Genomic DNA, 25499 nt, shown 5'->3' on the forward strand with positions numbered 1-25499 from the left:
TGACGCCGGCGTGGGCGGGGAGGTGGGGGCCGGGGTCACGTGAGAGCGGAGCGAAGATGGCGGCGGGCGGGCTGAGCGCGAGGTGCGGGGCTGCGGCCGCTGGGGCGGAGGGAACGCGGGGGCAACGCGGGGGCGGCCCCGCTCTTGCTGCGGGCGGACCCCGCTCCGCGGGACCGGGGGCCGAGAGGGGCTGGCGGGGAGGGGGCGCAGCGCCTGGCCGGGAGGGTTTAACTGCGGCGGGGCGCGCGCCGGTCTGGCCCCGCCCCCGCCTCGCGCGCGGAGCGAGGCCCCGCCCCCCCCGCTGAGGGACCCTCAGGGACCCTCGTCCCCAAAGACCGGAGTGAGAAGCGGCTGTCGGGGATTTTGTGGTTGTTTTATTCTGTCGTACGAGATGAGAGGCTGGGCAGGACTCCGTAGGAGCCGTTGCTTTGGCGGGGCCGGGGGTTTGATGTGCGCTCACTTCGCGGAGGTGCCTGACAGACGCTCAGCCCTTTCCCGAGGACGGCTGCCACCTCCCGCGTGGCTCTTGCAGGCGTACAAGTCAAAATACGCACGTGGAGCTGTGTAACGGAAGCGATTCAATGAATCCCATGTTCAGTGATATCTAACTTCGGTGGTTTCGTTTCTCCAGAGCAGGTTTTTGTCATTTATTATGCCGCTTTTGTGCTCTGGTGTCTGTGTAAAGATGGTGCAGTTTTTCACTTCACACAGTTTTATGCTCGGCTTAGAGTGGAGGATGAAACTGATGGAAGAATTTGTTTGAAGGAGAGCTTTGAATGTAACAGTACAATACTGCTTTATGCTTTCATTAAGTTTCTTCTTAGGAGCCTTAAATGTTCAAATAGCAAAATCAAATTGAGCTGGTAGCCTGGTATCAATGTGAAGCTTTGGTATGAATTCACAGGTCTTGCTGTGTCAGTTGTCACCCTCTTCTGGATTTTTCTTTGGTTTTTCTAGGACATCTGAAACTCATTAGATAAAAGCTAATGTTCCTTAAATCATTTTTCTTGCATTGCAGTGTCGTTTGCTGCAAGTTAATTGCGGGTTTGAAAAGTGTAAGCTAAATGGAATCCTGGAATAACGTTGATGATTAAAATACTCTCCACCTTTTCCTTGTGTTTACAGGAGCAGCAGAGAATTATGGACGATTCTGCTGGGCAGATCAGCTTTAAGAGAACCAGTAAGTTCATGTCCTGGTGAGCAGGTTTGGCCATCACTTATTTGGCTTCGTGGCCAAATACATCATTTCTACATCTCTTTGAATATTAGTGAAAATAGGTTTTGCTGCTCTTCCTTCTTTCTTAGTGTGATTTTTGTTCCCATATCTCTGCTCCTTGTTTGTTCTTCCGCTGCTTGTTTACAGCTGCTGCATGAGCTGCCTGGAAGGGTGTATGGAAAAGGTGGTTCCTTTTCTGGAGTGGCCACCTGTGTTGCTGCCTGGGGTGCCCTGGGGTATTCATGTGTGGTACAACTGCTGTTTTATTTTGAGGGATGGAGCCTGTGCTTTCAAGAATTTGCCCAGAGGTTGGGAATCCAAATGTTTCTAAACCTGGTCCATTGCCTCCCTTTTTCCCACCCTCCCTAGGATTAGGGAATGCAGCTCACTGCCCTGTTCAGTACTGCATCTGGAATCACACCTGTCTTGTGTTGTTCCTGCCTCTTTGTGGTGGTGGAATTTCTTTGCTTTGCTTAAGTTTTAACAGACCTGATACTTGGTAATGCACTTTGAGGAGTCTGTTCAGGGGTGTTTGGTTCTGTTTTAGGCCCAGATTGCTGCAGAGTTGAACAAGCACTGGCAGAGGCTGTTAGAGGGACTGTCGTACTACAAACCACCAAGGTACAGTCACTGCCTGATTTTAGAAATGATTCTCTAATGTGGAGTTTTGTTGTAAGTAAAGAAAGGTTACAGAATATTGTTGTATGAAATATTGACAGGTCACTAAGGAAAAAGCAAATGTTCAGTTTAAACTGATAAAACTGAGAACTTTGAAATTATACCTATTCTTTCCTTGAGATTGCTGCATTTTTAATGACTAAAATTTCTTTTTACTTTAGTACGACTTCAGCAGAAAAAATTAAAGCTGATAAGGATGTAGCTGCTCCACTAAAAGAGTTGGGTCTGAGGGTCAGCAAGTTTTTGGTGAGTGAAGCTGCTCTTGCATTATTTTTTATCCCTGGAATGGATTGTTATTGGGATTCTGGTATTGAAGCAATCTTCTTGATGTTGAGTAGAGGGAAACTTAAGGTCCTGTCTGTTCAAAATAATCTAAAGGATGTTGGAGTACATGTTGAGGCTCTAGGTCAAACTTCCAAAGTGATGAGTAACTTTGAGATGCTGTGGTTTTCCTGGTCCTTTGCAGCAGCAGCCACCTACTCCTGCTCTGAGTTGGGTTCTTCCAGGACAACTGCTCAGCTAAAAAACTGATGTCCCTAAATCAGTTGCTGTGTTTGACAGTCCTCTCAGTTTACCTGCAAGGTTCTGCTTCTTTAGGCCACAAGTTTAGAGTTCAATGACTGGTGGTACCTTTATTTAAATGACTGATGGTCTTTTATCTGAAGTTAAACTGCAGCTCAGTGACATTAAAGCCTGTGTATTTGGCTTTAAAAGAAGTACTGATTAATACATCTGCCTGGTGCAAAAATATTCTTTTGGCATGTTATTTGTTTTGAAGATAAGAGCTGCTTGAGTATTTGGAGAGAATCTCAGTCTTTAATGAATTCAGTTGCCTTTTATTAATTTCAGATCATTTCTCTTTCTTCTGTTCAGGGTCTGGATGAAGAGCAGAGTGTGCAGTTGTTACAGTCTTATCTTCAAGAGGATTACAGAGGAACAAGAGACTCCCTGAAGGTCCATAGCTCCCATTTATGTTCTATTTAATCCACATCTTTCCTTAGTATCAGTTGTTTTTTGATGCAAATGTGAGTTCGAATCCTGACTGGGAAATGGCTTTGTAGCTTTTCTTCTCTGAAGCTGCATCCAGGCTTATCTGTTCCTTCTTGGTTCTCTGCAGGAACTCAGCTCCCCTTTCTGTCACAGGAATACAGGAAAGCTACAGATTTGTGAATGAGAGCTGAGCTGAAAAATAAATATGTAGTTAAAAATGAGTGTTTTGGCTTTGTGCTTTTGGAATCTGTCTTTCCAAATGAACTGGAAAGAAAAATTGTCTTTTATTTGTTTCAGTCATTTTGTGAACATAAATTTTGTCAGTAGGTATTTCTCCAGTAGCTATTTATTTTGTTGTATTTTGTTTACAGACAGTTCTTCAGGACGAAAGGCAGAGTCAAGCTTTGATGCTGAAGGTTAGTCATTTCCATTTGTATTTTCTGTGGAAAAGATCTGTTGGCAGCAAACCTACTTTATTTCTGTGGAATATCTTGAAATAATTGAAGTATTCCTTCGTATAAAGGATGGCTTTTAGAAGGTGCTTCTGAAATTGAGGGATGTGCATGTAGATGTGAACGGTGCTAGTAATTGCTACAGAAATGAAATCTTAGGCTTGATATCGGGGAATTTAGCTGGGTAGATGTACACTGTCTTATTTTCCAAAACTTATAGGTTTGTGTGTCACTGTCTGACTTGACAAGATTGATGATTGTTTCTGACAGAGGGTAATAGGTTCTTTTTGCCTTTCTTTTCCACATTTTCTCACTTAACAGTGTAATTGTAGACCTGTTGTTATGGCAATGCTTGACTGAGTTCTGTAATGTTAATTAAGTGTTGGGTTTTTTCCCCCCAAATTCAAAACTGCTCAGTTGAAACTCCATCTGTAGTAACTCTGTATTCCTGTGGTGAAGGCCTTGGCGGTGGATGGGAGTTGGACACTGTCCCAGGTTGGTATTGATGGCACTTTACATTCACAGCTCGCTGACTACTACTATGAGGAGAGGATCTGCATCCTGCGCTGCGTCCTCCACCTGCTCACGTATTTCCAGGATGAGAGACACCCTTACACAGTGAGTACAGGATGTGGTGTCATTGAAATAGGCTAAATATGGAAGCTCATTCCCTACCTGTGTAAAAAGCCCACGAGTGTGCATGTGAGAAGTTTATGGACTTGTTTGTTTCTTTAAGGCACAGTACTTCCAGTGTGTTGAAAAGTTGGACAAGGAACTCGTTCCGAATTACCGCAAACAGTTTGAAGCGCTGTACAAAGCAGAAGCTCCCACGTGGGAAACGCATGGAAATCTCATGGTATTTTGTTTCTTACTATTATTTATCAGGCTTATAAAGTCTTTCCTTACATGTAGTGTATTGGAAAATACATCTGTGCAGATGCAGTTAAACAGGACGTTTCTCCTGGTCCAAGAAACTTAAAATTTGTTTTCTCTCTAACAGAACACACTTTTGCTCAGAGACAGAGAGTTTTGTGAAACTTATGGTTCCTTGTAATAAATCTGTGGAGAGCACTCGGCCAGCAGGGCCATTTATGTGTAGTTGTTCATGAACTCTGTGTACTTAGAGTGGCTTCCCTTGGCATTGACTCAATTGTTGGCTACACAAGCTGTTGAAATGCCTCCACACTTCTCAGTTTCTGACTGCTTTGGCTGCCCTGTGAGCTTCAGTATGTGATGGTGGAACTTTCCTTTGTGCAGACAGAACGTCAGGTTTCCCGGTGGTTTGTGCAGTGCCTTCGGGAACAGTCCATGCTCCTGGAAGTCATCTTCCTCTACTATGCATACTTTGAAATGGCACCTGAGGAGCTTGTGGCGTTTGCAAAGATGTTCAAAGAGCAGGGATTTGGCACGAGACAGACCAACAGACATTTAGTAGATGAGAGCATGGATCACCTCGTGGATCGTATTGGGTAAGTGTTGTGTGTGTTTGTGAAGTGGGTACAGAGCAAAACAATTGCTTTTCTCAGGAAAAAATGCATTTATAAGTATGTCTTTGTTGTTCTGCATGGGCCATGACTCGAAGGGGGAATGAAAATCCTGCCATACATCCTGGTGGCAGAGAGTTATAAAGTTGGAAAAGCTATTCAAATTTCAGTGACCCTTTTTTGTCTGTTCAACCAGAAAAGGTAGTTCTGAAGGTTGTAATTTGTCCTCTACCAGCATTTCAAGACAAAATTTGGATTACGTGCTGTTAATTTCTTGTAATTTCTTATTGCTTCAAAGAAAGATGGACAAAGCAAACGAAAGGTTGCTTTTTGACCACTTATAGTTTAAAAAAAGCCTTCCCTGAATTCTCGAATAAGGTTTCTGACCTACTTGTTTTTATTCTTTTACTGCTTGTAGCTACTTTAGTGCTCTTATTCTGGTGGAAGGCATGGAAATTGACTCCCTCCATGAGCGTGCTTTGGATGACAGGACGGAGGAGCACAAGTTGGCCAACAGTCAGCACATCCACCAGGTAAAACATTGGCAGAGTAACCAACCCTTTCTCAGGCCTAACAGTGCAGTACTTCCTGTGATTAGCCAGGCACTGCTGTGTCTGTAAACTTCTGGTCCTTTGGGCTTGTTGGCCAAGTGTAGGAACTGGCATCCACATACCATGAGAAGGACACGATCAGCTATGTGCTTGTTGAATATGGATTACTTTCAGATCTCAGTTATTTTGCTTTTGATTTGTCTCTGTGCAGGAGATGGACAATCAGCTGCTGCAGTTAGGGGATGTCTCACATCATGCTCCGGTGCTTTTGGCCTGGGCTCTGCTCCGTCACACCATAAACCCAGAGGAGTCCACAAACATCATCAGGAGGATGGGCAGCACTGCTATCCAGCTGAACGTCTTCCAGTATCTGACAAAGCTGCTGCGATCCCTCAGCAGTGGGGGCAAGAATGTGAGTTTCTTAGATTGTACATAGAAGCTTTTGAAGGTCTAACTGCTCCTGATGTAAAGCTGTGATGGGAAGCAGATGACTGAACCAATGTTCTTTTTAAACATGCAGTAAAGCATGTACTATCATCTTAAATTTCAGTGAGGATCAGAAATCAAGTTGGAATGAAACAGATTTTTATGTCCAGAGAATTAAGAAAAGCTTTGTAAAGCAAGGAACTACATCTCTCTTGAGCAGAATAGACTGCAGTTAATCACGTTTTTTGATTTGCCTCCATCAGTGTAATTGCCATTGTGGATCTTGAGTACTGGATGATTTAACTGCACTATTCTCTGCATATGGTTTCATTAGACACCATGGTGTATTAGGGTAAACTGCTTTGTAGACAGAAGCCAGTGAAAGCAAATCCTTTTGATTCCTAGAAGTGTTGAGTGCTTCTTTTTTTATTTTGATGGTCTGCAAGGCATTTCTGTGATAATAGTCATGTCAAGACTTCTCCTTTCAGTGAAATACTTCATATTAATGTGGAGCTTAACTAATGACTGCTCCCTATTTTGCTTCTCCTTTGCAGCAAGGATATATGAAAAGGGCAGTTACTTAGTGTGTAAAGCAGACTGAGTAGAGTTACAGCATGTTTGTAGTTCATAGTCTTTCCCATAACAGCCTTGTGTACTCTTCCTTTGCAGTGTACTGCCAGCACAGCTTGTATGTGTATTTATGGACTTCTTTCCTTTGTCCTGACATCACTGGAATTGCATACATTGGGCAATCAGCAGGTAAGCATCCAAGGCACTTTGCATCTGTTACATAATTTAAAATAACTGTCATAACTGATGCTAATTGCCTATTAAATTGTAATCCTGCATTTCAGACTGCAAGCTTTGTGTGGCTTAGGTAGACCCAAATGAGTGATTTGCTGGTTTTCCTACTGCATGTACACCATGCAAACCTAGTAAACACCTTTACAGACTGGCAGATAATGAAAGTAATGAAAGAGCACATCATACATTTGAAATCCTATGGGTATGAAACGAATTGTTGATCTGTTAGCCCCAAAACAATGGAAATAATACAAACTCCATTTCTGAGTTGGACTGGACAGCTTACAGCCTTCTGCAGATACCATGGACACCTTTGTTGTGGCCAGTTCGTTCATGATGAGGAGCATGGCTTTAGGTTGTGGTCTGGGAGTGAGTGTGTTGGTGTGTTTTGGCTCCAGGAGGTAGTTACATCTTGGTGGGTAAACATGGAAACTTAAATTCCAAAGATGTGGCAGAATTTGGTTGGGACGAAATCCCCCTGTGTAAAGTAGCTTTGATTTTTTCCATCCTATCATCCTTTGTAGGATATAATTGATGCTGCATGTGAAGTTCTGGCAGCTTCCAGCATTCCTCAGCTCTTCTGGAAGACGGTGAGTGTGTTTGCAACTTGTTTGACCTACCTTGTTTATAACTAAGACCTGATAAAAGTTTCTCTTTTAGGAAAGGATTAGGTTGGTTGTAATTAGTGAGTTGGTTTCTAGGAGGGCCTGAGGAGCAAATATTCATTTGCATCTATCTTTGATTTACTTTTGCCCTTTCCTGCCTTTTAGGTACAGCCTTGGCTTTACTCTTGAAAAGGATACTGGAGCGAGTTTTAATATAGGTGATAGTTGAAAGCAGGGCTGGGGCTGCAAGGATTGAACTAACTGCTGGCAAAAGCATTGTGCTTATTTTTTGTTGTCACAGAATTAGGGTGATATGTAATGCCTTACAGTCTTACTTCTTGCCTTATACTTGCAGACTGCCTCATGCTTTAGTCTGTGCCAGTGTGATCTCCAGTCACTGGAGTGATACTTTTATGCATGATTAATGTTAAATGTACAGTTTCAAAAGGAACTGTAACCTTATGCTATACTGAGACCCTTCTAGCTTTTCTTTTTAGTAATAAGACATTCGTTTCCACCACCAGGAACCTACTGCAGGTCTGGGTATTATCCTGGACAGTGTTTGTGGGATGTTCCCCCATCTTCTCACTCCTCTCCTTCAGCTGCTTCAAGCCCTTGTGTCTGATAAATCTACTGCAAAAAAGGTACAGAATCTCTCTTGGTGTTTGGGAGATGATTTATTTCAAGACAGGGATGACATGTTCTGTGATTCTTTCTTTCCATTACATGTGCTTATCTCAACTGCAGTCTTAGGTAACAGACATTAAGCTTTTGTCTAAGAACAGTGGACAGGGCTCCTTCAGAGTTGTGTGCTGTTGCAGGACGCTGTTTTCTGGCTTCTAGAAAAGTTTTCAACTTCAGTGGTTGAAGATTAAGATGCTGACTAATTTTTAGGGGATACTTACCTGATTCATTAGATGAGACTTGTCTGAACAGGTGGGCTGTGTAATAATGTTTTGGTAGGGTTGATGTATTAGAAAAATACTGTACACCTCAAGAAAACTTTCCTGTTCCTGGAAATGACCTGGTTGATAAATTTTTAAGAAGCTCTGGCTCTTCAGCTGTGTTGTTGAAGCTCTCTCTGATGCAGGTGTACAGTTTCCTGGATAAAATGTCCTTCTATATTGAACTGTACAAGCACAAACCTCCAGATGTGATCTCCCATGAGGACGGCACACTGTGGCGAAGGCAGGCTCCAAAGCTCCTCTATCCTCTTGGTAAGGAAGCTGCACTTCACCTTTTCTTACTGAAATGCTTTGGGAAATTTAGCTCGCTCTTTACCTGGCTTCTAACTTATGGATAAGTTTGTGACTTTATTTCACCTTCTTCTTCAATCTTTAGGACTAGGTCAAACAAATCTACGGATACCTCAGGGAACAGTGGGCCAAGTGATGCTGGATGATCGGGCTTATTTGGTACGGTGGGAGTATTCCTACAGCAGCTGGACTCTGTTCACCTGTGAGATTGAGATGCTGCTCCATGTTGTGTCAACAGCAGGTGAGACAGGCTGGACCTGTAAAAAGAACAAATAATTATAAATTGGTGTCAATTTGAGTTTAGTAGTAGGACTGAACAGCTCTGAGTACTTTTGAAAGAGCATGGAATACTTCCTCAGAAACCTGATGATGATGATGATTATTATTATTATTCTGTAAAATTCACTGCTAAAGGCCAAGAGCATGTAGTGAAGTAAGATACATTTTAGATGAGGAAGAAGTTGAGATAGATAAACAGATGTTTTTTAGTATGGGAGATGGATGGTTTTGAATCATGAAGATATGTGGTAAGATAAATGTGCATTGTTCCAGCTTGATTACTGCTGAAGTATGATTTTGCATTCTGATGTTTGGTTTTCTTGACCCAGATGTGATTCAGCATTGCCAGAGGGTCAAGCCCATAATTGATCTGGTTTATAAAGTGATCAGCACTGATGTATCAATAGCAGATTGTCTTCTGCCAATCACATCACGAATCTACATGCTCCTGCAGAGGTGAGTCACTGACAGCAGAGGTACCTAAAGCAGATAGAGTGACCTGGAGGAATAGCTGATTACTTATTTTGCCAAGAGCTTTACAAGATGTGTGTCAGTACTTGAACTCCCCAAGACTGGTGTTCAGCTCTCAAAACTGTTCTGGTTACACATAGTTTAATGTTTTGATGCAGCAGAATGGCCCCTCTTCTACTTCTTTCCTGAAAGGTGTGCAATTTTATCAATTTAAAGGCAGTTTTGATTAGTAGTTGTATTTATATGGAAGGGTGATAAAGCTTAGCATAAGAGCAGTAACTCCCAGGTTTTAAAACAGTTGTGCTTGCTAACTCCTCCCAGAGTTAACTGCCTGGGAATTGATGTTCAGCTGTATAGTTTTTGTTTGCTGTGACAACTGCCGTCTTGCCAGCCTTGCTCTGGCAATAAATTGATCTGACTCAGGTGTGAGGGGGAGGTGGCAAGTCTAGATTGAAAGTGCAGACTCTGGGGTCTGTATTTATTTGCTTAAATTTTATATATGTGTACTTCAGTGAGAGGGAAAGAAGCTTTTTTGATTAAAAAACCAGACTAGACCGCAGGTGGCAGTGCTTTTCATGCATTCTGTTTCTCCTTTGTAGGCTAACAACTGTAATCTCTCCCCCTGTGGATGTTATTGCTTCTTGTGTCAATTGCTTGACAGTCCTGGCTGCTCGGATGCCAGCCAAGGTGAGGAAAGGACCTGCTGGTGGGAACTGGTACATTTATATGTAAATGAGAAGGAGTATCTGTACCTCTTCTCTTGCAGGTTTGGACTGACCTTCACCACACAGGGTTCTTGCCGTTTGTTGCCAATCCACTGTCCAGTATGAATCACATGATTAGGTATTCATGTTCCCCACCCCATTTTTTTTTGCCTAACCTATTCATAACATGCGATAAGAACTTTTTGCCAGTGTGCAATCTCTGCACCTGACATCTCTCACTCATGTCAAAATCCTGCTATTCATGTGATGAACCCTCTTGCTCATTTCACAGTGCAGAGGGAATGAATGCTGGGGGCTATGGAAACCTATTGATGAGCATGGAACAGCCCCAAGGCGAGTACAGTGTTACCATCTCCTTCCTGAACCTGGTAACAACTCTTGTCCGGGTGAGTGCTTCTGGAATGCTCTGATGTGACACCAGCTCTGAGCTGTTGTAATTGGGAAGTGAAATACAGCCCTGTCTGAGATCAATCTCTCTCAGTAATCTTTGCTTGACACTCCTTTCTGCACTGCTGTTTGTGCTTTCTCTGATCTGATTATTACAAAAAACCATTTTGAGTCATCTCAAATGACTAGAAAAGATTAGAAATTGCTTGTACATCTGTGTCCCCGTGTTCTGTGGTTTTCTCACACTTCAAAGACCATAAGGAGTATCTTCCTCCAAAAGTTTTCTTGTCCTCCTCCTGATTAAATAATATTTCTGTTTCTCCTAGGGACAACTTGGTAGCACCCAAAGCCAAGGCCTGGTGCCCTGCATTGTGTTTGTTCTGAAGGAAATGTTACCAAATTACCACAAATGGAGATACAACTCTCATGGAGTGAGAGAGAAAATCGGTAAGAATGTTAAAAGGGGGAGTGGGAGGAGAAGGGAGTAAAAGGGATCACCTGCCTTCTGTTTTCTAGCAGCCATTTGGGATTTGCATTGTACATCTGATATTGTTAGATGCTGTGATTTGTTTGAAAATATTAGGAATGAGGCAACAGTTTTCAAAAACTGAGTAGTCCATTTCATCTCTCTTTTAGGGTGCCTAATTCTGCAGCTGATCCATGCTATACTGAACTTATGCCCTGAAATGGATCCTCGCAGCAGGTAAGACAGGTGAGAGGTCTCAGACCTGCAGTAGCCTGGTTTACAGTGCAGGAATCACTGTCATTTTGTTTCAGTTTTTGAATTCAAACAAGTAGGAGGGAGCTGGCATAGCTGTGTAGTGCTGGTTTCAGCTCTTTGCTGCATTACTGAGTACAGGAGGGGTAGAAAAGATTAGGGACAGAGCAAATCACATCACTTCTGGTAAAAAAAAAGAAAAGAGTACATAGATTTCCTGGGATACACTGCCATCCACTTGCCTATTTGGTGTACTCTGGTGAAAGTAGAAGGGAAAGTAAAGGAAGGGTTAGTGGGGATGTAGAAATGAAGAGGTTACTTTGTGGTAGTTTTCTAAGTGCGGTGTGGCAAAATGCCACAAGTGCACCTGGTGACACTGACCTGTGTTTGTGTCACAGCAATGCCCCCAGCCTGCAGTCCTTGTGTATCTTCAGCCTGGCCAACACGGAGGCAGGGCAAGCTGTCATTAACATCATGGGAATTGGGGTGGACACCATTGACATGGTAATGGCCTCCCAGTCCAGCAGGTGAGTGGGGCGTGGCTGTTTGGGCAGCTTCTGTGTGCTGGCTCTGAGTGAAAATGTCTTGTAACCCCGATGGAGTTTCCTTGTTAAATGTTGTGCAAATAATAAATGTTGATTGTGAACACAGTTCCTTACTTTGGTTTCTCTTTGGAAACAGTGACGAGTCCCAAGGCCAAGGGCAGCTGCTGATCCAGACAGTTAAGCTGGCGTTCTCCGTTACCAACAACGTCATCCGCCTCAAGCCCCCCTCCAGCGTGGTGTCTCCCCTAGAGCAGGCACTCACTCAGCATGGTGGGTACTGCTCCTGGGCTTCTGGGTGATCTGCAAATGGCACTGTGTGTCTCATCACAAACACGAGTTAAGGTTTCCAGGTTACAAAAAGTGGTTGCTACTGATGGGGGAAGGCCTCTTCTCCCTCCTCTAAGGCATTCTTCCCCTCTGGGGCAGCTTTTAAAGGATTAATCAAACATGGCTTATTGTTTGCTGTTTTGTAATGGGATTAGTGTAATTACAGAATATACTAAATCAGCTGCTGTTAGTGCCTCTGGCTGGACCCATACCGTGTTCTTTTGGGAGACCAACTTAGTTCTCATCTTCTGCTGTGGAAATCATTATTTGGTAAATAGTTACATCTTGTTGCTGTTTCTTCTCTTTGATTTTATTTGTGTTCTCTCCAGGTGCTCATGGAAACAACCTTATTGCTGTCTTGGCCAAATACATCTACCACAAGCATGACCCTGCTCTTCCACGCCTGGCCATCCAGCTGCTCAAACGACTGGCTACAGTAAGATAAGACACACCAGTGCTCCTTTGCTTCTCCCCTTGGGATTGATTCCAATTTTCTCAAGATAATTTTCTCAGGCTTTTTTCTATCAGGGAGCTTAGTGCAAGTCAGTTGAAGCAGGGTGGACTGACAGCTGTAAGTTAGGGCACATGAAAAATCATCTAAAGGGTCCTTTAGTTTTTTAATGTGATCTTCTGCTGTTTCAGAAGTCACTCAGCACTCACTGAGAGGCATCCCATGAGTGGGGTTTTTTCTGCAAAATATTTGCACCTCCAGTTGTTCTCTTCCCAATTTTTTAGCAACTTTCACAAGTCACAGTCTTAAATACAATTCCTAGACCTTCCTATCTGGAACTTTAACATCTTACTGAGAAGAGGATCCTATTTAAGTTTTTATCGGGACCTTTCAACTTTTAGACTTCTGTAATTAGTAAAAGTAGACTTTAGACTTACAAAGCCTTTTGTACTTGCTCTTTTTGTCTGCTAAACATCTGAGTATTTATAGTTTTCTTAAAGCATATAAATCCAGATCTGAGCTTACCTTTTTCAAGAAGTGTAACTCCCAAACTGTTTTTTTTCTTTGTCCTTTATATTTCTTTTGTAACCTGAGAGAAGTAGGTGAGGATAGAGCAGAATTGCTGAAGAGCAATATTTGGATCACTTGTCACATTTCTTCTTGCTTAATGACAACTTACTTTGATATGTTCGTAGATTCAATATTAAATATTTTTGAGTTTCAATACAATACAATCACCTTTTATGTAGAATTAAACATTCTCTAGAGCATGTTTATTTTTCCCTCTGATGTTTGTCTCCATGGGCAGGTTGCTCCCATGTCCGTGTACGCCTGCCTGGGCAGTGATGCTGCTGCCATCCGCGACGCCTTCCTCACGCACCTGCAGAGCAAGATCGAGGACATGCGCATCAAGGTCATGATCCTGGAGTTCCTCACAGTTGCAGTGGAGACTCAACCTGGGCTCATTGAACTGTTCCTGAACTTGGAAGTGAAGGATGGCAGTGATGGGTCGAAGGTACAATAGCAGATACTTGCCTGAGGACTCACTCGCCTTTTTTTGCATATTACAGCACTGGATGCTAAAATCTGATAGTTCTTACTTGTAACCTGATGTGCTTAATGTAAAGATAAATGCAGGTTGTGCTTGTATTTAAGGGATGTGGTGTATCCCAGTTTCACTTTTCCCTGTAACCAAAGAGAAACTTCCCCCAGTGTTTCAAGGCAGATACTGAGTTAGCAAAAGAACATCTGCTGAGACCAAGGGTGCCTGTGACCTGCTCTCTTCACTCTGTGTGCTGTTCTCTAAGTGACCTTAAAACACTCGTTCATGACATTGTGGCAATGAGAAAGCTAAAGATTTGGGTACAATGGACAATATAATTCTCCAGCATTATAACCACTTGTAACCTCTTGTCTCCTTTTGCTTTAGGAATTCAGCTTAGGGGAGTGGAGTTGCCTCCAAGTGGTGTTAGAGCTGATTGACTCCAAACAGCAGGAGAGGTACTGGTGCCCTCCCCTCCTGCACCGCGCTGCCATCGCCTTCCTGCACGCACTGTGGCAGGACCGTCGTGACAGCGCCATGCTCGTGCTAAGGACAAAGTGAGTTTGTGTTCCTCAACAAGGCATTTTCCTTCCTCTTTTCCAAGACATTCTTTCTGTGGTTTGTCAGGCTTTTCAGGAACATTTCCATTTTAGTCAACGTGTGCCCTGGTGAGGGTATGCACTGTGTGGGCTTTGAGTGTGGAAGATGAGAAGCCCCAGTGTGTCAGAAGCAAATATATTTCTGTTTCTTTAATACAAAGCTAAATAAACTTATATTTACCAAAGCATATTTTCTACGTTTGGAACACTCAAAATGCTGCTAGGCATGTGACATGAGGGAGATAACTGATACTACTTTTGTTCATATCTTTTAGGCCAAAGTTCTGGGAAAATTTAACTAATCCCCTCTTTGGGACCCTTCCTCCGCCTTCTGAATCGTCAGAGGTGAGTTACATCCAAACAAAATGAAGGGATTTATGTATTTCTCAGAAAAGGTTTCTAAGTGATGTGTGTGGCTGTTCCCTCTGCTTGCAGCTTCCTAAAAGGACTGTGACCAAGTGGGTTAAACACAGGCAGGAGGTGAAGTGAATGTTGTCTGGCTTTTCAGAGATTGGGCAGCCATGAACTGTCTTTTGAAATTCTCTGCTATTTATTCACATACGAAACAAAAACAGCTATGTGGCAGCTGTGGTAACACTCACTGTGGAAGGTGTGCTGTCTGAAATGTATCTATCTATATTGTGGACTCAGGCTGACTGGTATTATGGAGGAATTGATTAGGTTCTTGTTCTTCCTTTCTGTGCGAGTTTTTCTCTTCGTTCTGAAAGCCCTGTGTTCTCACTGAAGAGCTTGAACTCTGAGCACAGTATTCTGTCCTTATTGTCACCTATCTGTGGACAAAATGACATAACTATTCCTATTGTGGGAGAAATAAGTCTCCTGTGGAACTGGAGTATCAGCCATCCCAAGTGGATGGGTAGGGATAAATCAGAATTTCACTCACGCTATAGAGCTCAGATTTTTTTTTTTTAAATTGCTTGGGATTTTTTTGTCTTCATAGCTCAGTGTCTTGGATACCTGTGCCTTAATAATGAAAATCATCTGCTTGGAGATCTACTATGTTGTCAAGTGAGTCTTTGGTAGTCTCCCCTTCATCCCTGTACTTTTTAGCTGTCGCAGTTGTGTGTGTTAACTCTTGATACACCATGTGGGCTTTGATGGGCAAAGCACATGTAATCCTGGGAAAATCTGGGAGTAATTCACGAACACATTACGAACATTCATTTGAGATTCTTGCAATGTCCAATTGCAGAAAGATATTACAATCCTTCTGCAGCCTTTAGGTGAGAATGTATCAGTATTTTCCTTGTATCCTGGAATAAGAATATACAGTATTTATTAAAACTAATTGTCAACTAAGCCAAGTAAACCTGCAGTGGATGAATCACATTTAGTAATTTTCTCCCACTTGATTTGTTTTCCTGAACATAACAGCTGTTTCCTACGTTGAAAAGTCAGGATTAACTAAAATCTCTGTTCAAAAAAAAAAATCATAGATTTTCTTCAGGATTCATATTGTTCCTTCATATTTGATACAAAAAGTGGGATTCCCTGCACAGGTCTAATATGTGGAATAGCCTTCCTTGCAAGCTGTGTCCTTGGCTTTCCTCCCTGAATCATAGAAGTGTATTTTCTGACCCAAGACTAAATGAAGATAACTTCTCCTCTTGATTTGGTCAGGGGCTCGCTGGATCAGTCCCTGAAAGACACGCTGAAGAATTTCTCCACCAAAAAGCGCTTTGCCTACTGGTCAGAGTACGTGAAGTCCCTGGCACAGCACGTGGCAGAGACCGAGGGCACCAGCTGTGCCTCCATCACCGAGTATCAGATGCTCATCTCGGCCTGGAGGATGCTGCTCATCATCTCCACAAGCCATGTAAGGGCTGCCTCTTATCTTCCATGAGAGTTTGAAGTGAACTTTTTGAATAATACAATATCAACAGCTTCCTAGGCCAGCTAAGCAGACTTCACTGGTTTTTTTCTTTCAGTTTTGTTGTGTGTGTGAACACAGTGCAGGTTGGCACGAGCATGGTGCAAGAGATTAGAGTGGGTGATACTTTGCTGTTTGATCAAAATGAGCATATTGTTCTCTCAGCAGAGGAGGGAGGTAGTAAATATTTTTTAGAGGGATTCTAAGTAATTCTGTAATCCTGACAAGCTTTTCCTGTGTCAAGTGAGGCAGGGATGCACCATTGGAGAATTAGTCATTACCAGCTTCTTGTCAATGGTTAATGTAGGACTAAAATGATTTCTGTAAAACTCAGCAACTATAAAATTTGATGGATTCATAAAATAACAAAACAGTAAACGGATTTTAGGTTTCTTAGAAGATGCATCTTTTGTTGTGCTGATTGATCTTTATCTTTGTGGATTTAGGCAGATATCATGCATCTGACCGATTCTGCAGTTCATCAGCAGTTGTTTCTGGATGTGCTAAATGGCACCAAGGTTTTGGTAGGTGTTGCTTCCTATCAGTTCTTTTCATTTCCTAATTGCTTATCTTCTTTGCACTGTGAGGGGTTCTATTTCTGCAGATGCTTGTGATCATAGATTTTTTAGATCCTGTGAAATTGGGCTGAAACAAAGTCTTTCTCCCTGAACTGATGAGCTGCTTAAATCTTTATTTTGTATGTGTCATTCTTGTCATCACTGAGTGACCCTGCGAGGGTCCTGGCTCTGGTCCCCTCAGTTCTGCTGAACAAACCTGGTCATTTGGTGGTGGTGCTTGGGCTGAGCATTTCTGAAGTGTTTTTACGTGTGTCTGTTCCAGCTGTAACTCTTGCTGTATTTCTCCTTAGCTCCAAGTTCCCATGTCAGTGTCCTGTCTGCAGCTGGGGTCTATGCTGTGTACCCTTCTTCTGATCCTGCTCAAGCAGTGGAAAAGGTAGGTATTTTGTTTAGATAATTGTTAGTCACTGCTAGAAATAAAAACTTGGGAGATCACGTTTAAATAAAAATTTGGGAGATTATGTTGAAGTGTTTTGCTTCTAGGGTGAATCCCTTAGTAGTCTGGGGAGAGAACTGAATCATTGAATTCTCTTTTGGGATGTCAAATGTCTTGGTTGTTGCTGAAACTGTAAGAAGTCTCTAGTAGCAATACAGTTTATTTGGTTTCCTGCTTGCTGGTGAAAAGTACCAAAAGAGCTTTTGTGATAGGTAGCCCTGCTTTCTCACTCTCATTCTCACAATGAAGGGAAAATGCATTCTCTCATTCTGTGGAATGTCTTTAGTGAGATCCAGGTGGTGACTTAAATTTTACTTTGAAGAATTGCTTTTACTTTTGGGGGTCATATAACTTATGATCCACACAGCTCATTCAAGACAATATATTTATTGAGGGATCTTGTCTAATCTGAAGAGCTCTCCCTTTTTGTTGTCAGCGAGTTGGGTTCTGTGGATAAAATCATAAACTCCTTGACGCAGATTCTGGAGGGAGTACTACAGGCAGATCAGCAGATGATGGAGAAAACCAAAGCCAAAGTGTTCTCAGCTCTTATCACTGTTCTGCAAATGAAGGAGATGAAAGGTGAGGTGGTGCATGTGCAGGTGTCGAGGTGCCAGGTTGCCAGGTCTGAACACACCTTACACCCAACATGTGCAAGATAAACACGTGTGTGGTGCTGGTAGTAGTGCAGGGTGCTGAATGTAGTCACCAGCCTGTGGGACTTCTCTCCTTTTTTCTTCCTTTCTTTAGCTGGTTTTGAAAAGAGATGAGGTTTATCATTTGTTCACTCTATGTCCATGTCTTCCCTTCTCTTGTCTTTTCCTGACAATAACCTCTGTTTGATCAGTTTGGTTCCTGCGTGTTTTTGGAAACAGCTCAGTGTATGGTGGAGAGACACCTAAATCAGGCTCTCTCAGAGTGACTGTAGAGCTTAGATTCTGACATGGGTTTCTAGTTAGAGATAACAAAAGACCCAAGCATGAGAAAGGGTACATTTTGTTACAAACCACAGAAACCAGTCTGGTCACTACTCCTGTCCCTTGTGGGGCATCTGGCATTGCAGTGGAATCTCGGCAGTATTTCTCTGTACAGCACATGCAAAGGCCACTGGGATTAAAAGTGTGTCAGGTTACTTGTCTTATTTTCCTTGTCCCACTGCTTTGGCTCTGCAAGCCTGTTATGTTTTGAAAAATAGAAAGTGGAGGGTTGGTTTGGTTTTAATTGTTTTCTTTGCTGTTGAATTTGAGTTTCTAGTCATGCTGGTAAAAGGTGGTGCAATTTATTAAAATGGTTTTGATAAGAATGTAGTATTTATATGGACTCACAGACCATAGACTACACCCAATCTGCTTGGGCTGGTACCAGCAGTCTGGAGCAATGGGTGGGAATTGCTGTGGTGGAGTAATCTGTCCATAGTAGTGCTTGATTTGTGCTTTGACATGTCATGAATTTATATGACTTCTTGGTAAAACTACATGTTTTTGTTATCCAGATGAATATAATCCTTTATTATATCCTCCTAGACTTAAACATCTAACTTAGTCACAGTTCCTCCCATTGTTTTGTAGCTTTTGAAATGAGAACAGAATAAATGCTAATTCCAAGAAACGTGGCTCAGTGATGTTATCAGTTAAACTGGAAACCTGAGTACAAGGACTGTGTGTTAACTGGTGTCTGTTGTGCATGTCACAGTGAATGACATCCCCCAGTACCCCCAGCTGGTGCTGAGTGTGTGTGAGACTCTCCAGGATGAGGTCATTGCACTTTTGGACCAGACTCGGCACAGCCTGACCTTGGGAGATGCTGCAGATGACAAGGACAGTATGGAGACTGATGATGCCTCCCGAGTGAAGCACAAAGACCAGCGAGATGGGGTAAAGGACCCGTTCCTCTGCTCTGCAGCCTTGTCTCTTCTCTCTAGACAAAAGTTTCATGATGCTTGGAACAACTTTCCCTTGTAGCCTGCTGCCTTCAAAGGAAGTTTTAGCAGTTTCTATTTCAGAATTACTCGATGTTTTTTTGGCTCACATCAGTCTGGCAATTGGCTGTTGCTGCGTCTCCTTCAGATGTGTCCTAAAAAACATTGTCATGAGTGCTGATACAGCCAAGAGGTGTACAGAGTATAATGTGAGGGATACCAGGAGCCTTCATTCATGGTTCTGAGAATGATTGAACTTTAGATTGTGTTAGTAAGTGCTTTTGAGATTTTTCTTGGTACAACCCTGTACCTACCTACCTACCTTTCCTTGTCACTGTAGGTGTGTGTTCTGGGTCTGCACCTGGCTAAGGAGCTCTGTGAAGTGGATGAAGATGGAGACTGCTGGCTGCAGATTACTAGGAAAGTCCCTGTGCTTCCTACCATCTTTGCTGCACTGGAGATCAGCCTGAGAGTTAAACAAAACCTGCACTTCACAGAGGCCTCATTACATTTGCTGCTGACCTTAGCAAGGACTCAGCAGGTGAGAGATGCAGAGAAGTGAGAGCACATAGCTGTACACTTTAAATAAGAAAAGTGTGTCTCATTTTATATCTCATTATCCAGTCTGTGATGCAGCTGCATGATAAGCTGTAGATAAAGGGGTATTTTTTGGAGGCTGGAAAGCAGCAGGTCCTGTATGTACACCTGCTTAATGTGTCTTGTTCTCTATAGTGGGATGTCTGGGAAAAGCTGAGCCAGCCAGGCAGACCTGTCATTTAGAGCAGGCACCTTCACTCAGTGGATTCTGCAATGCAAATACCCCCTTGTTAAACCAGCATTGAGTGTTGGAACCTGCTTCTTCATTAGTTTTAATAAAGTGTTATTTATCTATTACAAATTCAACTTGTGTGGGGCTTTAGGTGAAAACAAGGTTATTCCAAAGCCCTTTGCAAAGATAATGTACATACCAGAGGAGGTGATAAATGGAATTCTGAGTACAGTTATGCAGGCTAGATTTTGCTTTTCTTGATGTTGAACTTTTGACAACATAGAAGTGTGTGTAGATAAAAGTTCTGTGAAAGGGTGGTGACAGTGCAAAGGACAGAAATATCTACTGCAACACAAGTCTCTTCAGTCCCTGAGAGCAGAGGCACAGATTCCAACAGTAGTCTGTTCTTGTAGGGAGCAGCAGCAATGGCAGGAGCTGGTGTCACCCAGAGTGTCTGCCTGCCCCTCCTGAGCGTGTACCAGCTCAGCACAAACGGAACCATTCAGGTGGGTGCTGCTTCCTTCGTTCCAGCTGGGAATGCACCCAGCGAGCTTCCCATGCCCTCACAGGCTGTGGCTGGAGCAATGCCCTCCCAGGGTGGGAGGACAGCAGCCACCCCTAGAGACTGGAGACTGCCAGATTGGTGTGGAGGGAACAAAAGTCACTTATTTCTCTGTGTGATTTGTTCAGACATCTGCTTCATCCCGGAAGTCCCTGGATGCCCCCTCCTGGCCCGGGGTCTATCGCCTCTCCATGTCCCTGATGGAGCGTCTTCTCAAAACACTGAGATACAACTTCCTGACAGAAGCACTGGACTTTGTGGGTGTCCATCAAGAGAGGATCCTTCAGGTGTGCCACGAACTGCCTCTGTGCTTCACTTGGCTCATGTGTTCCAACAGCAGTGGAAATGATTCAGAAAGGGCAGAAGCATTGAAAAGTCACTCCTGCCTTGGGAAAGGTTACAGTGGAGATAATTGTGAGAGGAGGATGGCATGTTATCCCATCTGTCCCTTATCTGTCATGGTCCTGATTTACTTCTCTCTCCTTCTCAGTGCCTGAATGCAGTACGGACCGTGCAGAGCTTGGCCTGTCTGGAAGAGGCTGATCATACTGTTGGCTTCATTCTTCAACTCTCAAATTTCACAAAGGAGTGGCATTTCCACCTGCCACAACTTATGAGGGACATGCAGGTAGGAATAAGGATATTGCTGTGGATAATACATTGCCTTGGAGTGCAGAGATTTGGATGTCTTCAGAGAAAATGGCACTATATCACTTTTTTATTACCATTCCTTTAATGGGAATTACAGCTGAGGTTATTTAACTGCCCATTCTGTCACTACCTTGTCTCGAGTGAGGAAATATAACTGTTGGGAGAGAGAGAAGTGGTGTTGCTTGGAAAAGTAAACTTGGGGAATAGAGTGGCTTACTTTCAGTTCTTAGTGCCAGGTGATTTCAAGAAAATACTGGGAAATTAAGAGACTTCATGGATCCTTTATGATCACAGTAGATGTGAGCTGTGTTTGGATTTTCTAGTTTCCAGCAGTGGTAGTGAATAGATGGGGTTTGAGCTTTTATGAGATTTCTCCCTGTCTTTATTTCTTTCAGGTGAATCTGTGTTACCTGTGCCAGGCCTGTACCTCCCTCCTGCACAGCCGCAAAATGCTCCAGCACTACCTGCAGGTGAGTGTCCTACACCAAACTTCTAAGTTGTGTTGCATGCCTGTGCTCCCTGTTAGAAGGGAGCATTATTAAGTATCAAGGGTCTTGGATATTGAATGGATTATTGATAGTCCTCGTGGTGATTATTGACACCCATTAACAGTTAGGATTTGCATTTTTTAATGGCAAAAAAAAAAATAGTGCAAAGAGTAGTCTGGACTCTGAAAACCTCTGGACTGTGTAAAGCCAGTCCTAGATAACCAGCAGCCTGTGCTGAATGGTGCTGTTGTCATAAGGAGGCTGCATTGCTGTAGGACTCTGGAGTGCCATTAATTAAGCCACTGTTGACCTGGTGTCCTTGATTTGATTTAATTTGTTAAAGGCAGATAGTTCTTGTTCTTGGGACACCTTTAGATGAATGAGGTGGAGATGATGCATTGCTGCTGCAGTGTTCCTTCTGCATGGCTCAGACTTGGTCTGTTGATCATTCTTTTTCCAGAGTGTGGAATCTAAACATTCTTTGCAGCTGCCTCCCTGCAATGCAGTGTCTCCCCAGCCCACACCAACTGTAGATTCCCAGCAGGTGACAGACTTTGGGTGCCTTATTTCCTCATTCTCTTTGTTCACAGCATATTTTTTTTATCAAAACACTTGTCTTAGTGCAAAATAATCGTCTCTGTATTCAAGACCTTCTCTTTTCTTTCTCCACAGACAAAAAATGGCGATTCCCTTCCATCCAGTGTGACTCCCCGTGTGCAGCGTAATCCGCAGGCCTCCTCCAAACACCCCAGCCCCGAGTCAGAGGCAGCAGAGCAGAAGGCCCTGCTCACAGTGCAGTACAGCCTCCTCAAAATCCTCAGCAAATCTCTTGCTGCCCTGCGCCATTTCACCCCTGATGTCTGCCAGATCCTCCTTGACCAGGTGGGGAGAGAGGAGAGGTGCTGCTCTCCAAAGGGAAGAGTTTCCAGCATTTCCAGGGATATTCTGGGTCTGTGTGTCCTGATACAGTGACCCCACTGTATACCTGTCTGCTGTTCTGCACAGAGCAGGAAGGCAGGAGACAAGGAATTTGCCTTGGGAATGTGGCACTGCACAGTGTGAAGGGAAGACTTGGCTGAGCTTTTGTGGGATCTACACAAGGCTGTGTATGTGTGACCTTAATGGAGCAAACAATAACTTAGTTGGTTTGTACCTTCAGTACATTCTTTAGGAAAAATCCTCTTGTCATCCACCCATGGTGGTGTGACCCAGTGCCTGGTTTCCAGGTTTAGAAAAGGAAGGTTTAGTCCTTGATTCTGGCAGTGTCCTGCTGCTAACTGCTGGATAGGGCACGTTCTTCTGTGCTTCTGGGGGCAGCCAGTACCTTGGTGTGCCAGTGATGGCAGCTGTGTGAGGAGAGCCATACAGTCTGACTGTGCAGTGCTGTACAGGACATTTTACTGCTCCAGCTGTACACTTGGGATTTGGGAAATTATCACAGTGCTTCTATTTCTCCATATGAAAAGCGTGATAAGGGACTGGGTATTCCTGTTCCTATGGCAACACCATACTCATGGCCTCCAGGGTCTCACTCCTCTTTCTGTTCCTCCATAGTCGCTGGACCTTGCTGAGTACAACGTGCTCTTTGTCTTGAGTTTCACCACACCAGCCTTTGATTCGGACGTTGCACCTTCCTTTGGGACCCTGCTTGCCACAGTCAACGTGGCCCTGAACATGCTGGGAGAGGTACTGGCCCTATCTGTGACTGGGAGCACAGCAGTTGCAGTGATCTCAGAGAGCTCATTCAACTGATACTTGGAAGAGCATGAGTAGTTCTTTTCTATCTCCTGTCTCTAATGCCTGTCTTTTTTTCTCTCTAAGATGGATAAGAAGAAGGAACCTTTCCCTCAGGCTGCAGGGCTAAATATGCAAGAGGGAACCAAAACCCTCAAGTAAGTTTCTAGTTACTTGATGTAGTTACAGCCAAGCAGCAGAAGTCAGAGCTCCTCAGATCAGAACTGAGGTGTAGAGGCATTTGTGTGTCTTTGTTACATCCCTTGTGCATAAAGTCCTTCAATAACTATTTGACCTGGAAACCAGAGTGTGCTGACCTTTTTGGCTCCTGCTGATTTGTGTTTCTTTGCACAGGTCTCTGCTCATGTTTACAATGGAAAACTGTTTCTACCTGCTCATCTCCCAGGCTGTTCGGTACCTGCGGGACCCGGCTGTGCACCCCCGGGATAAGCAGCGGATGAAGCAGGAGCTCAGCTCGGAGCTGGTGAGCACCTTGTGCTGTCCTTTCACGGTTCAGTGTGTCTCATCTGTGGCTGCCCATTTCCCAGCATGACTGAACAGCCTTGGGCTGCTCATACTGGCACATTCCTGTGCCACAGCCCCTGGTTTGGGGTGGGAGAGGGCGTGGTGGAACGAAGTTGACTTGTTACACACTCTAATTTCAGAGTACGCTGCTCTCCAGCCTGTCCCGTTACTTCCGCCGGGGTGGTCCCTCTTCACCTGCCAGCGGGGTCCTTCCCTCTCCTCAAGGAAAGTCTGCCTCCAAGCTGGGTCCAGAGGGGCAGGAGCCCTTGTTTCAGCTCGTGCAGGCCTTTGTCCGGCATGTGCAGAGATAGATCCTGTCCTGGCCCTGCCTCCCTTGTCAGGACTTGCAGCGGAACAATTCACGTCCACCACAGAAGGCATCACCTTCGGCAGAGCTGTAATGAGGACTGGGAAGGGAGGGAGGCCAAGTGTGGGCAGTGGTGTCACCTGAGCAGTGAGATCCCATGGAACTCTCGCCCCCCAGGAGCAGAGTGAATGTAAGGAGAGCCCAGCTGGCTCTCCGGTGACCAGCCCGCGTGCACAGTCTGCTCGCTCTGTCTGCCAGAGCATCCTGGCTGCATACAAGCACTGAGCAGTCAAAACCTTTATTTTTATAGCTTGTACCTCAGCTGGGGAAGTTGTGGCTGGATGGAGAGAGGAGACACAGTTCTGCTGGGCATTAACTCTGCTCCTAACACAAGGTGCAATCTGCATCTCCCACGTGGATTCCAGCTAAGGCACACCCAAGGGATCAGCCAGCAATTCAGAGACCATCTTTCTACTGCTATTTTTGTACTGAATGGTTCAAGGCACGATGGTGTATGTGTGCTCATGCCTTCCCTTCACCCTGCAGTCTGTGTGTTGTGTGTGTTTCTGAAGAGCAAGCCTCACTTAAGGTTTTTACGTCAAAATTCCATTGCTCCAGTCTTGCAGTTTTTTGTAACTGTGCCCTATTTATACTGATATTAAAACCTTTATAGACAGCAGCTGTGTTCATGGGTTTGTGTTGGACACAGCAGCACCAATTCTGCAGTGTCTGGGTAGTAGTTCTGCTGAGCTGAAGTCCCAGCTAATGCTGTGACTTCTGAGTGACAATCCAGAGACTGTCTGAAATTACTGTAATTAAAGGCTGATTCCCTGAGTTCCCCACACCCACTGCCTTTCTCTTACTCTGCTGTTGGGGAACTTGTAGGAGGTTTGAAATGAGCAGCACTATAAAATATTCCTCAAGGATGATTCCCCTGCACATGGTGATGAGGGCCCTGCACAGGAATCGCTGTCTGCAGTGAAGGTGGATCATGTGGTGTAGCTCTAGATCAACAAACTTTAAGGTTCTGAGGCTCAGTGTATAGTAAGGACAGTAAGAGAAAGTCAGTAATTATTGCTTAAAATACAGCTGGAAATCTAGACAGACTTACCTAAGGTAAATCAAATTTCAGTGTAGCTGTGAGCTATTAACCTACCAGTTCTTTCCTAAAGAGACACTTGATTGCTTTACCAGCCAGAACCTTTTTAGTTTCAATGGTTTTAAGAGACTAGAGCTAGAAAATGAGGTTATCTTGGTTTGAGGTTGTTTGGGCTTTTTTACCTTGTAAGCTTAAGTGCTGGCAATATCCTCATACATTTGTTTGATCTAATGTCATGTGCCCTGAGGGCTTTGGAGAGATTTGAACCGGCTGGAGTAAAGTCTTAAAGTAGAAGGGAGAGGGGCTTGTGAGGTGGTGTGACAGTCCTAAACCCAGCGGTGTTTCGCTGGGGCAGCCTCTAACCAGAAACACTTCGTGCTATGGGGGAACTGGGTGTGACCATGGAGAGTTGAAGGTGAACAATGTGCAGAGACAGCAAATGGATGAGAGGCACCATGGGGAGAGGAAGCAAGGCTGGAGCTGCTCCATCTAAGTCAGTTCAGTTTCAGCAGAGGCTGGTACTTGACAGCTCTGG

The 25499-nt window shown here is 43.9% G+C and overlaps 1 protein-coding gene across 1 annotated transcript; it reads left to right on the top strand.

Moving 5' to 3' along the window:
- The first annotated feature begins 30 nt into the window (after window positions 1-30).
- Window positions 31-24544, top strand: NUP188 (nucleoporin 188). The gene is made up of 44 exons (XM_042052004.1): window positions 31-82; window positions 1126-1180; window positions 1764-1837; window positions 2056-2140; window positions 2768-2848; window positions 3256-3300; window positions 3862-3954; window positions 4073-4192; window positions 4594-4805; window positions 5239-5353; window positions 5583-5783; window positions 6467-6556; window positions 7126-7191; window positions 7731-7850; window positions 8297-8423; window positions 8548-8703; window positions 9071-9197; window positions 9812-9899; window positions 9979-10055; window positions 10209-10323; window positions 10651-10771; window positions 10961-11027; window positions 11441-11569; window positions 11724-11857; window positions 12244-12350; window positions 13174-13380; window positions 13795-13964; window positions 14282-14351; window positions 14968-15035; window positions 15648-15843; window positions 16344-16421; window positions 16766-16851; window positions 17348-17493; window positions 18604-18785; window positions 19170-19370; window positions 20012-20104; window positions 20289-20447; window positions 20651-20788; window positions 21207-21281; window positions 21972-22181; window positions 22854-22985; window positions 23121-23191; window positions 23388-23517; window positions 23699-24544. Exons 1-44 carry the CDS (start codon window positions 57-59, stop codon window positions 23867-23869), a joined length of 5214 nt encoding a protein of 1737 aa, XP_041907938.1. The 5' UTR covers window positions 31-56; the 3' UTR covers window positions 23870-24544.
- The last annotated feature ends 955 nt before the right edge of the window (window positions 24545-25499 follow it).

Source organism: Corvus kubaryi, unplaced genomic scaffold (genome assembly GCF_017639235.1).
Source record: "Corvus kubaryi isolate FWS band 111438036 unplaced genomic scaffold, C.kubaryi_AGA036_p1.0 78, whole genome shotgun sequence".
In the NCBI taxonomy this organism is placed as follows: Eukaryota; Metazoa; Chordata; class Aves; order Passeriformes; family Corvidae; genus Corvus; species Corvus kubaryi.